Below are 13,570 nucleotides of genomic sequence, written 5' to 3' on the forward strand. Positions count from 1 at the left end.
GCAAGGAAGGCAGCTGGCGGAAGGCATTAGAGCAGCTGGCCTGTGGTCCATTTACTCTCTTTACTGGAGGGATGTCCTCGGGGAACAGAAAAGCAAGCAGGTGACCTGGTCTTATCTCCTTGTCAATTGAACCTTCAAATAAAATAAGACTAACTGCTAGGAGGAAGAGATGGTATCTATGGAATGCCCTTAGCGGGAAGTCCCCAGCTAAAGGATTGCTTACAGTAAATAAACCCAGAGTCCATAAGGCACACGTCCCTAGAGAATGTCCCAGAGAAGTTTGACAACTCTCTGGAGTATAAAATGGAATATTTCACAATTTAAATTTCATAATTGAAACGTGCCCTTTGTATGAGGAACTCCGTGAACTTCACTTAGACACTCTGTCTCTTAATCAGGATTATTACTGATGTGGAGAAGAAGGATGTGGAGGACAAGACTTGAGGTCTCAGATGTCTCTCTGCCTCATCTGAGCCTCCTGATTGCCTAAAAGTTATTAGTAAAGCTTGATGCTGATTCCTATGCTTGATTTGACAATCTGGTCCTGTGTGTTAGCTCAGTAACAAAGACAACTTGGATACTGTCAAAAAGACTGAGGAACCAATTTGAAGAGGCTCCCAATGGGCAAAATGGAACAATTTGAAAAATAATAAGAGTCATAATTGCAATGGATTGAAACAAAACAAACACGTTTAAATCCATGAGTTACTACTGATACTAAAACCCAAACTAACCAAACAAAACCCTCTTTGGTCACTTTTATAGGGTGTTAGGGAACCAAATTATTATTTTGAAAACTGGTAGGGGAATTCCATGGTGGTCCAGTGGTTAGGATTCTGCACTTTCACTGATGAGGGTGCCCTCTGTATGAGGAACCAGGGTTCAATCCCTGGTCGGGGAACTAAGATCCCACAAGCTGCGTGGTGTGGGAAAAAAAAAAGAAGAAACTGGTAAATGAAAGGAAAGAATAGAGCATTATCCTTCCTTTCCTATACCTTAGGGTAATCAAATCGGTGATGAGGGCATGTTTCTCTTTACAGAAGTATTCCAATCAACAAACAAAGAAAGAACGATGAAATATCACCATTTTGTAACCCTTAAGAGATGACTGGATGGGGGCAACGAGTATCACTGGCTGCCAACCAGAGCATATAACACCACCCATGAAGTAGTCTTGCAAAAAATGAAAAAATAAAAAATGAAAACAAAACAACATCTTATCAAGCTTCTAGATCTAACTGCTAATTTACAAAAAAAAAATAGTAACAAAGAAACATGTTAAATGATCCCACTGATTCACAGTCTGCAAAATCCATACTTAAGGAAACACTTCAGGAAAAACAACCTGGATTCTTTAACAAAAAAAACTGCAAGGAAAAAAAATACGGGGGAACCTACAGATTAAATGGGATCTAGGAGGTATTTCAACCAATTTCAACGTGTGGCCCTTATTTGGGTCCAGATTCAAACAACAGATGACAAAAACGAACAAAAACCTATAAAATAAAGACTTGGAGAACTGTGAATAAACTGGATATTTTATGATCAAGGAACTATTGTTAAAATTTTTAGATGGAATAATGGTATTATGGTTATGTTTTTGGTTAATATACAGACTAAAATATTCTTACATAGCTGAAATGATGTCTGAGATTTACTTCAAAATAAGCCAGTGTGAAAGGGAATGGAGGGAGGTGTAGATGAAACAAAATTGGCCTTTTTGATAGCTGGTGAAATAAAATGATGGGTAAACCAGGTTCATTATATATTTTCTCTATTTTTATTTGATATAACTTTAGTTTAAAAAGGACACTGGGGCTGTGTACAGAAGTGACTGCAGCAGGGGGAGGGCAGAAGGGCACAAGGTGACCTCTTATACTACTGCAGAAATCAGGCGCTAGATGGCACTATCAGTAGGGAGGTGAGGGGTGGTCGGATTCTGGGTAATTTTGAAAGTATCGTAGAGCCACACGATTTTCTGATGGATATGATGTGAAGTGTGATGATATTGTCATTATCTTTAGAGTTTAAAAAATCATTATTTGTACATTCTATTTTATAGCTTTTTCATCTTGTTTAAAAATTTTTAAATAAGCTTACTTTTTAATCAAAAAAATAAAGATCCTGTTTGTTTTGAAAACAATAAAAACAATTACTGAGGAAACAATTGTTCAAAGGCATTATCATCTTTGAAAGAATGGGAGAACATGTTCAATAATATGTTCTGGGGTTACGATTTAGAGAATAAAGGCCCACAGTCTCATCTGAAATCTTTGCTGCTACATGTTTTCAGAACTCAGAATATTTCTGATTTTAGAAAGGTAACATAGGGTGCATATAGTATATTATGTAATCCTCAAGATGTGAACACATCTTTTGGTATTCAGAATCTTTTAGATTCTGGCATGGCACATAAGGAATTTCAATTCAGTGTGGCATATATGTATTGAGTACCTACTCTGTGCCCAGATCTTCAGGACCTTCCACACTAGGAATTAAAGCAGTAAACCAGCTTTAATAGAAGGTGGGGATATGCCAGGCAGTGGGAATAAGAGAAAGACATGAGGTTGTCAGAAGTGGGCTGTGTTCAGGGAACAAAATAGCCCAGTTGGGTTTGTTCTGTTTGACAGAATATAAGATGCGTATTCTAATAAAGTAGGCAGCTGATGTTTGAAAGGTTGTGTTTAGTAATGCTCCTTTAATCATTATCAGCATGCTGCTTTTTATTAGAGGGGTGTATGTGTGTGTGTATATAATATTTCCAAGGTTAGGAACATTGGTGAGTGTCACAGAATTTAATGCTCTGGGTAGTAAGTAGCTGACAAAGCTCTCTGAATCATTAATGCAGCATGGATGACTAAGAACATTTCTGTGGGTTGGGCCCATGCCATTCAGCAGGAAGCATAACAATAAGACTTTCTGAGCACTGAATTCAGCAGCCTCTCCTCTTCCATGAAGGCTGCAGGGTCCACCATGTAAGTAACCAGCTTTGTGGACCCTTGACTCAGACCTGACAAGAACACAACCACACTGATGTAATCTGCTGGATTGAGTTCAATTTGTTAAGGGAGCTGTACAAATTTTTCCACCCAGCAAAATGAAAATGCCATTAAATCCTTAGCGTGATTGAACAGGATAAGCTGAGGGTGGTTTCATTGCTTAGAGAGACTTCAGGTAGGATAAGCCATTCTTGGAAGACAATTTGGGCAAGAACTGCTCTTTCTTATTCATGGACAGAGTGGGCTTGTTACTTAAAAAAAGGAAGGGGTTAAATGATATTTTCACAATTGGCACATTTTCTATCAGCCAGAGGACAGTGGCTGGTCCCAGACACAATGGATATACCACGGGTGGGAGAAGGGATGCTTGAGATTGCAGGGCTGTGGTTGATAGCAAGGTGCTGGCAGCTTGAAGAGCAGCCCAGGCACAGGGCGGGGTCTCACTCCGGATGTGGCTGCCTTAGGCAACCGCTCTCTCTGTTTCCACAACTGGGGACTGGAGCTGGGAGGCGTGCTTTACAACCCAAAGGCTTCTTGGGTGCTGTGGTTTCCAGGTTCTATAATGACACCCGCTGATTTCTCCACTGGTGCCCAGGGAGACTAACACAGCAGCATGCCTTCTACTGTGAACTGTGACAGCGCGGACTTACTGTGTGTCAGATACTGTGCTGGGGCTTGACACTGGCTTCGTGTTGCCTATAAGGCTCGGAGTGATAAACATAACTGGCTTTGGAGTCAGAAAAATCTGGGTTCGAGTTTATCCTTTTTCAGTATCTTGCTATGGAACCTCTGGCAAAGGCTTTTAACCTCTTGTCAAAACGTGTGAAAATGGGGATAAGAATACACACCTCAGATATGGAGAAATGAGAACCCTAGTCCACTGCTGGTGGGAATGTAAATTGGTTCAGTCACCTTGGAAAATAGTATGGAGGTTCCTCAAAAGACTAAAAGCAGAACCACCATATGATCCAGCAATGCCACTCCTAGCTATATAGCCAAAGAAAATGAAAATACTAATTCAAAAAGATAATGCACCTCAATATTCACAGCAGCATTGTGTACAATAGCCAAGATATACAAGCAATCCGAGTGTCCAGCCACAGATGAATGCATAGAGAAGATTTGAGATATACACACACACACACACACACACACACAATGGAATATTACTGAGCCACAGAAAAGAATGAAATTCTGCCATTTGCAACAATGTGGATGGCCCTAGAGGGTATTATACTTAGTGAAATAAGTCAGACAGAGAAAGACAAATACTCTGTTACCACTTATATGTGGAATCTGAAAGTAAAATAAATGAATGTGTATAACAAAACAAACAAAAAAGAATACATACCTCGTAGCTTTGGTATGGTGATTAAATAAGTTAATGTGGATAACTTTCTTCCAGTGGCCTGGCACTGAAGGTAAGCAGTGAATGTCACATAGCTAGAGTAGTTAGGAGACCTGGAATTCCAGTTCTTCTAACTCAAGGGCCCGAGGTGTTGACATGCTGCAGTCATAGCTATTTTTGAGGAATCCCTCTGGCTGGCTGGGCTAGGTCAATGGTAATGTTCCGCTTCCAGCTTTGGTCATAGCGGTCAATAAATATCACAAACATTCACTAACTTACTATGAGTGTTTCCAGGCACTTCGAGTCCAAAGCAGAAGCAATGAATATACAGCCTGACACCAGGTGAGCAACTGTGATGAGAAAGTTCTTGAGAATAAGCTCTGACACTTACCACTTCACGCTTCTCCACTTCAAACCAGCGGGAAATTCCGGGTAAACTCTGCACCAAGTATAATGATGTTCTCTCCACCCAGAGACTCTACGAAATACAAAACAAATTAAGTCCCTAAGTTACCTTTCTTTCTAGTTACTGAGCTATGACTAATGTTTGCCGTTCAGTTTTATCAAGTTTTCGGTTTTTGTCAGCTTTTCTTTAGTGTTCATTCTAGCACTTAGGCAACCCCTTTGCACTCAGGAAGCTATCACAGTAAGACACACTGAAGCTTATGTAAATTTCATTGTATATCATCTGAAACTTTTTTCTGTGTAGAATAAATCATCTACTCCAGACAGCAAGCTTAAAAATATAAAAACAGGTCATCACATTATCTTCTTTACTATTTCCTCTAAGTTTCTAATTTAAACTCTCTCCACTCTGCAAGGGGTCTAGCCATTTTTATTTGGAAGAGGTAAGTAGTAGTATCAGCTATTCGACCCGGGATTAGAATAACAGAATCCTCAAGGAGGAAAGGACTTTAGGAATCACATAGCCTGATCTTTCTGTTTTAAAGATGACAACACTAAGTCTCCAAGAGGCATGTGACCTGCTCAAAGCTACATTCCCGTCACCTGTAGAGCTGCCCCTAGGACCCCTGCACTAGAACTTCCGACTTCTCCATTGCTACGGGCACTGTGCCACGTTTTCTTGTGCCAACATTCACTGCTGCGATCCAGGAGGATCTGTATTTAAGAGCCAGGGCTCCCCTGGCCAGGATGAGCACCCCCGTGACACGTGAAACCATGACTGCCTTTGGTAAGAGCTGCTGTTGACGATGACTTTCTCTTTTGTCAACCAGGCTTCTGGAGGCTTCTGCATCTCTGCCTCGTGTTTCTTACTTAAACAAAGCGTACTCCTGCGTGGATAATAAACTTGACGAAATTCCTGAAACAGTGCCATTTATTCAACAACAAAAACAAATGGAAGGATTTCTTTGTGCCAGCCAAGACCTACTGCAATGAATAGGGCAGAGGCCTGGTGACAGGCGCCCCCGCGTGCTCTGCTGGTGACAGGGGGGTAAGCAGATCAAGAAGGGTTCAGGGAGAAGAGAAAGGAATGCTCCAGGTGCTGGGGGAAAACAGAGGAGAAAGCAGGCATGCCCAGCATCCTGTGGGAGGAGGACAGCGCTTCTCAGAGGAGGTGACACGTGAGCAGAATTTTGAAGAGTGAGTAGGAGTTTGCCAGGCAGAGAGCGGGGGAGACGGCGCAGGCAGCAGGAAGCAGCAGGCGCAGAGATGCGAGCGGCTTGTGAAAGGGCATGGCAGGAGATGGAGGGAGAAGCTGGGTGCTGCAGGAGCTGACGGCGAGGGTGGGTGAGTGGGCTGCAGTGGAGATGAAGCTTCTGCAAGGGCAGTTTGGAGCCCGATGTTGAGGGCTGTGAGCACAGGAGTAAGGAGCCAGATTTATTTATTTATTTTAGGAGGGTTGCTACAACACTGATAAATATTTAACGTGATGGCCAAGAAGAAATGTGGTGCAGTGGAAGAAGCAATGGAGACGGCATCAGAAGGTGCGGGTTCTAGTGCAGGGTCTGGGGTAATTAGAACGCCACTCTGAACAAGTCATCTGTCCAACTCTGGTGGATCTTGGACTTTTTATCTACTGGAAACTTGCAATGAAAACTATATTATACATTAATGATCTTTAATTGGTTTTGGAAGGCCAAAAGAAAAATTAAGGTATCCAAAAGGAATAGAAAATGGTCATGGAGCTTTTCAATAACATCCTAGTGCTATTTTCCAGTGGTTTCCTGGCCTTGATATTTAACCCGTCAACCTCCTTGCCCAAAGGACTATGCTTTGCTCAGTCCCATCATAACACTGCAAAACTATCCAGCTTTCCCTCTGATCACTTGGCTGTGAGTAACTCCTGAAGTTACTGCTGGGAGAACTGGGGACTGACACTTAGGCAGCGGTGACAAGGCAAGTTCACATCAGACAATCATAGCTGATAGGAGAACATTTCCCAGCTTAAGTAGAGACGCTGTGATGAAAGAAGCTAAGCCAAGTCACCCACAATCCTACATTCATTTTACATTCTCTGTTTAGGGGGAAATACTGACTAACTGGGGATCTGTATGGTCTCACTTTGTCACTGTTATCAAGGAAAGAGCAGATTATAATTTATCGGTGGAACAATCTTGCCCCTTTCCCCCAGGGTGGCTGTGAGAAACCTTGCCCCTTCCGGCTGAGAGAGAATTAGCAAGGCATATCGGAACTACTGAGGATGGAGAACTCAACCCATGCAAACAGTCTATGGTTTGTTTTTATTCTGGGTCCTCTCAGAAGTCCTAGTTACACAGCATTCTAATAAGAAAATGCAGCAAAAGACAGCACAGAACTCTCCCACTGCACCAGCAGGCTCCCCAGTGGTTCTGTCTCAGAATCCCCTGTTCCTTCAGTATCCTTTACTCACGGCAGTCTCTTGTAACTGAGAATAAATATCCTGAGGTTCCCACAGTTGGTTAAACATGAATGAATGAGAGGACTGAGATGAACCATGAGAGCTCAAAAACTGGACCGAGGACCACTGCCATTAAAATTGTCATAAACTTCAGGGCTTCCTCTATGACCCAATGAGTCAGAATTCCTGGGCTAAGAAATCTGCTTGATTAGAAAGCACCCCATGTCACCCTGTTACATGGTAGAGTTTGAGAACAACTAGACCACATGATTTCTGGTCCCTTCTAGCTTTATCACTTGACTCTATTCTGAGTAAATATTTATCAAGCATTTTGCCCCCAGGAGTTCACAGTCTATCTGAGGAAACCGCGTGTCATAAGAACGGCCTAGTACCTTGAATTCATTCTCTTTATCTTTAGTGCCTTTGTGAAATGGTCTGTCGTAGCGGAATTTCCAGATGTGATTCACTTTATAGAAACTTTTGATGTTGTCCGGGACACCCTCTCTCTGCAGGACCTCCTGGCTCTCCGGGATGGGAGTCACAGCGTATATCTGCAAATCTAGGATTCAAGAGTCAAGGAGGGGACCTGACTTGGCAAACTCCGTGGAAGTCTGGCTCGAGCTGAGCTGTGGCAGAGAGAAGAGGATGGGAAACAATCTGGTGTTTCTATTTGGAGCCAAGTCAAAACTGCCAAGAAGGTACCAAGAACTCGGTTCATAGCAAATCACCTCTCAAACTACAAGCCTTAAAGTAGTTTTACATAGGTCATTCTGACAAAGTATCAGTTTGAAATTTCTTTTCTATGTCCTGTGAATTTATTTATCATTGATTTTTTTTCTTTTTGGTTGGGGGTGGGTAGGAATGGCTTGGATCTCACATACTCAGGATTGTTTTAATTTTAATCCTTGGTCATGAGACACTCATCTTTAGTGCACATATGGTCTTTTTAAAATTTGTTTGTTTGTAAAACAATGTACAAATACCCATGCAACCAAAGATAGTAACCAGTACTGATAGTAACTCATACGCTCCTGTCTCCAGCCTTCCCACATTTGTGGTATCCACTCTCTCAAATCTTGTATTGATAAGCAGAGTGTTTAGTTGTAGTTGATACTTTTAAAAACTACTTTAAAGGCTATCATATTTATTTGTATGTTTACCTTCTTCTCTTCTCATTCAAAGAAGGATAGCAAAATTTTTTCCTTACATAACTTCTTGCTTCTGGTGCATTTAAGTTTCTACTTTGAAACGGCATCTGTAATTTTCAGGGGGAGTTTCTGGTCTTCTTTAAGATCATCAGTTTCAGAAAAAGACAGAGGAATTCAGAAAAGAGTGCTGGGGTGAATTCCCTTTGCCTCTAATGCCTGGGTAATTTCAGTTGCATTGTTCATGTTTACACAATGGGAGTGTGTAATTATACAGCAATTATTAAATGATGAAGTGCTGTCCAGGATGCCATGGCTAAGAGTCCTTGGAAGACACGGCGGGTAACTCTCTCCCCTTCCATCCAGAATAAAAATAGCAAGGGAAAAGGGGGTAATGATATGTCCCAATAAACATAGTGCTATCATTTCCTTGAACTGAATTCAAGTAGTTTCTACAGGGGATGCCAGAGGAAAATTATTCTAAGGGAAATCCCTAAAAAGGAGCTTTAAAAGCAGGGCTGAGACACAGAAAAGTTGTAACTAAAAGGAGGAAAATTCCTTAACAGAATCCTTAAGGGATTTCTTTTCAACTAAATCATGAGAATAACTATCATAATTCTGTCTGGAAGGAGCTAACCTAAAATTAAGACGATGAGAAAGAGGGAGAGTAAGAACAGAGCTACTGAAAAGGGATCAGTAGTTGAACCACCTGCATGAAAATGCTCTGCAGCTAAAGGCCAGTGCGATCTAACTGGAATCCAGCCCTTCTAGGTGTGGATACACTGAGCTTCCGCCTGGAAGATGGTCTCGTCGGGCTGGTTGGCGTGCTGCATGGCGATGGCGTGGGGGAACTCGTTCAGCATTCTCTGCTGGAAGGCCTCCAGCCTTTCGTAGTCATGTCCTCGACACACAAACTCTTTATTCTGGAGGTGAAATCAGAAAAAACAAATTAGGACCATATAATTGGGTGCTTTAATTACAGAGAGAAGCCAAAATAAATGACACTGGCGGTAACTAAGCATAGGCCCAACATCAATAGACTATAACCAAAAAAATACACTGGAACAGTCTAAAGAATTTACCCAAATATTAAAAATGCAGAGCAAAGGTCATGAGCGTAACTCTCTATTGCTTTTGATAAGTTCCAGTAGCATGCCTCACTCTTCTGGGTTCACCTGCATGAGGTGCAAAGGGGCGTCTGATTCTCAGAGCACTGAAGCACAAAACAAAGCAATCCTGTTCCCTCCAAATGTTAGTGAACACATGTGTTACAGATTATTTTCATAAACTGGATATCAAAGTTAAGTGGATAAATTCTCAATTTGGAAGAAAGCAAAGGAAGTGCAATCTCTAAAAATACATTTTACTGCATTCTTTCTATAAAGGTCACTGAGATCAGCCTTAACACGTTCATTCCGAGATCCTTCCATATAAAGGAAGACTAGGCCTGTCTGCATTCCAGCTCTCAACTGGGCTGGCACGGGAAGCTTCCCTGCCATCCCCAGCTCAGCTCAGCCTTCTGTAGCCAGGAATTCTGTTAACTGGCTGAAGCTAAGATTTGGGACTTTAAAGGTCTTGCTAAATTTTTGTCTGTTTTTGGTTTTGTTCTTACAATATGTATAAACATTCTGTGGTTAGGACTCTCTCTCACTGAGGAAAGAATGGTGAAGGTCATCCTTGATGGAGGCCACAGAGCTGGAAAGATGGGCACGTTTCTAACAAGTGCCTTCATGATTCCGTTATCGACGAGGAACTCTTTCTGACAGTTTAATGATAATGAAATTATAATTGTTGAGCACAGTCATTGACTAGGCTCTCTGCACATACCTTATTTAACCCAAATAAACTTGAGAGGTTGTTACCTCCGCCCCCCCCATTTTATAATTGGGAACTGAGGATCAAGATTGTTACATACTTTGTATGAGATTTAAGCTCAGGTCTGAGTCCAAGGCCTGAGCTCTCTCTGTTCTGAACATGGCCTGCTACGTCCAGGAAAAACTCCTAGGAGCTACTGAGACCAGGAAAGATTGTGGGATAATGTGCCTTGCAGATCTTTAAGAAATACAGTGATTTGTGGTCTGGGGAGTTAAGGCCCAAGGGTCTCAGTGTTTCTCAGCTCTGTGAGGTTTCTGTGATTGCGTCAAATGCCCCGAGGAAGAACTCTGGGCCAAAGTGAGGAAGTTAGAAACCACCCATGGGCAGAGGGCTCGGGGTTGCAGCTGAGAAAAAGCAGCTGCAGGCACACAGAGGAAACGACAGCAGGATTGGCTGCTGAGAACCTGCCACAATTCCCCACAAGCCTCTCAATGAATCATGATCCTTTGAAAAACACAAGCTAAGACAGACTCCCTAGAAATTAAGACCCCCCAAACAATCCTATATTTAAAACTTTCTCGATAGAAGTCATACCTTCTGATGCTGTATTATTTGCTTTTTTTCTACTCAAAAGATAATCAACAAGGACCTACTGTATAGCACAGGGAACTCTACTCAATACTCTTTAATAACCTATATGGGAAAAGAATCTGAAAAAGAATAGATATATGTATATGTATAACTGAATCACTTTGCTGTACACCTGAAACTAATACAACATTGTAAATCAACTATACTCCAATATAAAATAAACTTCTTTAAAAAAGATAATAAGTTTGTTTGATAAAATAAGGCAATACATACCTTCCTGCATCTTACAGAAGTCCCCAAATAAATATCTGAATACTTGAAAAACTGAAACAGTTCTAAAAAAATGCTTATACATCACAACAGTTTGTAAAATCGGGGGAGTTCCTCTAAGCGTAAAGTCATTCAATGGTATTAAGAAATCATTTTGGAATAAACATAAATTTTGGGTCTGATATTTGAGTTTCTGAGAAATGAAGAGGAATTAAGCATTTCCTCCATCAATGTTTTTTTTTTTTAAACCACAGCTTTACTGAGATGTAGTTCATATACCATAAAATTCACCCTTTTGAAGTATGCAATTCAGTTGCTTTTAGTATATTCACAGAGTTGTGCAACTATCAGCACTATCTAATTTCAGATTATTTCCATTACCTCAAAAAGGAACTCATGCCCATTAGCAGTCACTCCCTAGTTCCCCTCCCCTCAGTCCTTGGCAACCACTAATCTATTTTCTGTTTCCATAGATTTGCCTATTCTGGACATTTCATATAAATGGAATTATATAACATGTGGCCTTTTGTGACTGGCTTCTTTCACTTATAATATTCTCAAGGTTCAACCATTTTGTAGCATATATCATTACCTCATTCCTTTCTTACTGCTGAATATTCCATTGTATAGCTGTACCATATTTTGTTTATCCATTCATCAGTGGATGGACATTTGGACAGTTTCCTTGTTTTGGCAATTATGAATAATGCTGCTATGAATACTCATGTACATGTCTTTGTGTGGCTCTATGTTTTCAATTCTCTTGATTATATATACCTAGGAGTGGAATTGCTGGGTCGTATTTATTAATACTTACTTTTTTTTAATCGTCTTTTTTTTTTTTTTTTTAAAGGAAATACATACCTGTGGTATAAAGAATTCCCAAATAGTACAGGGCATACAATAAAAAGTAAATCTTTTTCCCATCCTTGACCTCAGTCATTCTCCTTAGACAAATCATTATTCAAACATATTCTAATGCATATAAAACATTGTCAATAATGAACCCATTTTCCATGAGGGTAAAAAAAAACTACTTTGATCATACAATCATATAAATATATTAATTTATTTGAGCTTTAAATATTTTCTGGAAATTGATCAAACAATGAAAGGAAATTTTTAATGTTGATATTTGTTTTTAAATCAAAGAACAGACTAGAATCTGATTTCCTAAAAAAAGGTCTAGCCTCATGATTCCAAAGGGTACAGTGCTCTTTAGAAACCAATAGAGGGTGACCCTTCTCTTTCATTTTGAAGGAAATGCCATTTATTTCTAGAAAAGCTGTTTTCAAAAGAACAGTGATATAGAGATTGATTTATTCTAATTGACTTTTTAACAAAATTCATTTTATTAGACGATGCAGTCCTCTAATTTGCTAAATTCCCTTTAAAATTATGGCTCCTAAACGGCTTCTGATTTTTAAAAACTTTACACTTTTAATTAACACTAATTGCACATACTAGATAGACATCTAGGATACTTCATAATACACTTGCTAGCTGAATTCAGAATTTGATCAGGGCTACAACACTTTTGTGGGCTGCTTTCTCTATAAAAAATATTAAAAATCATATTGTATGACTCATTTGGTATAAAGACAAATAGATGAATAATAATCTAATGTATAATATACATTATAATATATGCTATAACATTTTCTTTAACCTAAAAGTTCACTTTTTTCTGGGACTTTCCTGGCAGTCCAGTGGTTAGGACTTCACCTTCCAATGCAGGGGGTGTGGGCTCCATCCCTGGTCAGGGAGCTGAGATCCCACATGCCTCATGGCCAAAAAGCCAAAACATCAAAAAAAAAAAAAAAGAAGCAATATTTTAATAAATTCAATAAAGACTTTAAAAATGGTCCACATCAAAAAAAAAAAAAAAGTTCACTTTTTTCTTCTGATTTTTAAAAGAAATTAAAACAGTTTTATGGGCCATCTAAGAATCATATGGTCTCTAAACACTGTATCTACTGTGCATAATGGATCAGGTAGCCCTGAGTACGATAAGAAAACATCATCTTTGCATGATTTTGAGCCAAGAGAGGAAGGGTATCTGCAGCAGCAGAGTCATGTCTGGACCCTCCTGTGGGGTCTCGGCCCTCTGTGCTGCTCACAGCTCTAGAATGTCCTTCTTTCCCCTCAGAACTTGGACCCAGTAGTCTTTCAAATTCAGCATGTGTTCTGAGTTTGCCACGATTGTTTATTTGGAATCAAGTTTTCCTTTGTCTTCAGGCAGGTCCATCTGCAGAGCCAACAATGTGACCAGGTACGTCATGTGGCTCCTCTTTAATCCAACAAAGAGATTTTACTTATGTCTGCGTGGCACCCAAATACACGGTCATTTCAATCAGTTAAAGACGATTGATTTGTTATTTGAGCATTTGTTCTATGTAATACTAAATCAATCTTTGCCTGTGGTGTTTGGGTATTTTATATATATATATGAATAAAGGTTTTATATATATAAAACCTTTATTCTGAAAGGCAGGTTAAGTTAATGATTATTAAAGAAACAATGAAGTCAAATCTTTCTCCTCTCTGTTCGCCTTCAAGTACC

General features: G+C 40.1%; 1 protein-coding gene across 4 annotated transcripts in view; it reads right to left on the reverse strand.

Moving 5' to 3' along the window:
- DOCK4 (dedicator of cytokinesis 4) overlaps positions 1 to 13,570 on the reverse strand; it is a 482,024-nt gene that overhangs the window by 21,625 nt on the left and 446,829 nt on the right. For all 4 annotated transcript variants that reach the window (XM_068549319.1, XM_068549318.1, XM_068549321.1 and 1 more), the window contains exons 39-41: positions 9,113 to 9,254; positions 7,579 to 7,745; positions 4,739 to 4,825 (exon numbers count right to left, since the gene is read on the reverse strand). In XM_068549319.1, the coding sequence (XP_068405420.1) occupies positions 4,739 to 4,825; positions 7,579 to 7,745; positions 9,113 to 9,254 (396 nt within the window). The remainder of the gene's footprint in view (positions 1 to 4,738; positions 4,826 to 7,578; positions 7,746 to 9,112; positions 9,255 to 13,570) is intronic.

Source organism: Eschrichtius robustus, chromosome 8 (assembly GCF_028021215.1).
Source record: "Eschrichtius robustus isolate mEscRob2 chromosome 8, mEscRob2.pri, whole genome shotgun sequence".
Lineage (NCBI taxonomy): Eukaryota > Metazoa > Chordata > Mammalia > Artiodactyla > Eschrichtiidae > Eschrichtius > Eschrichtius robustus.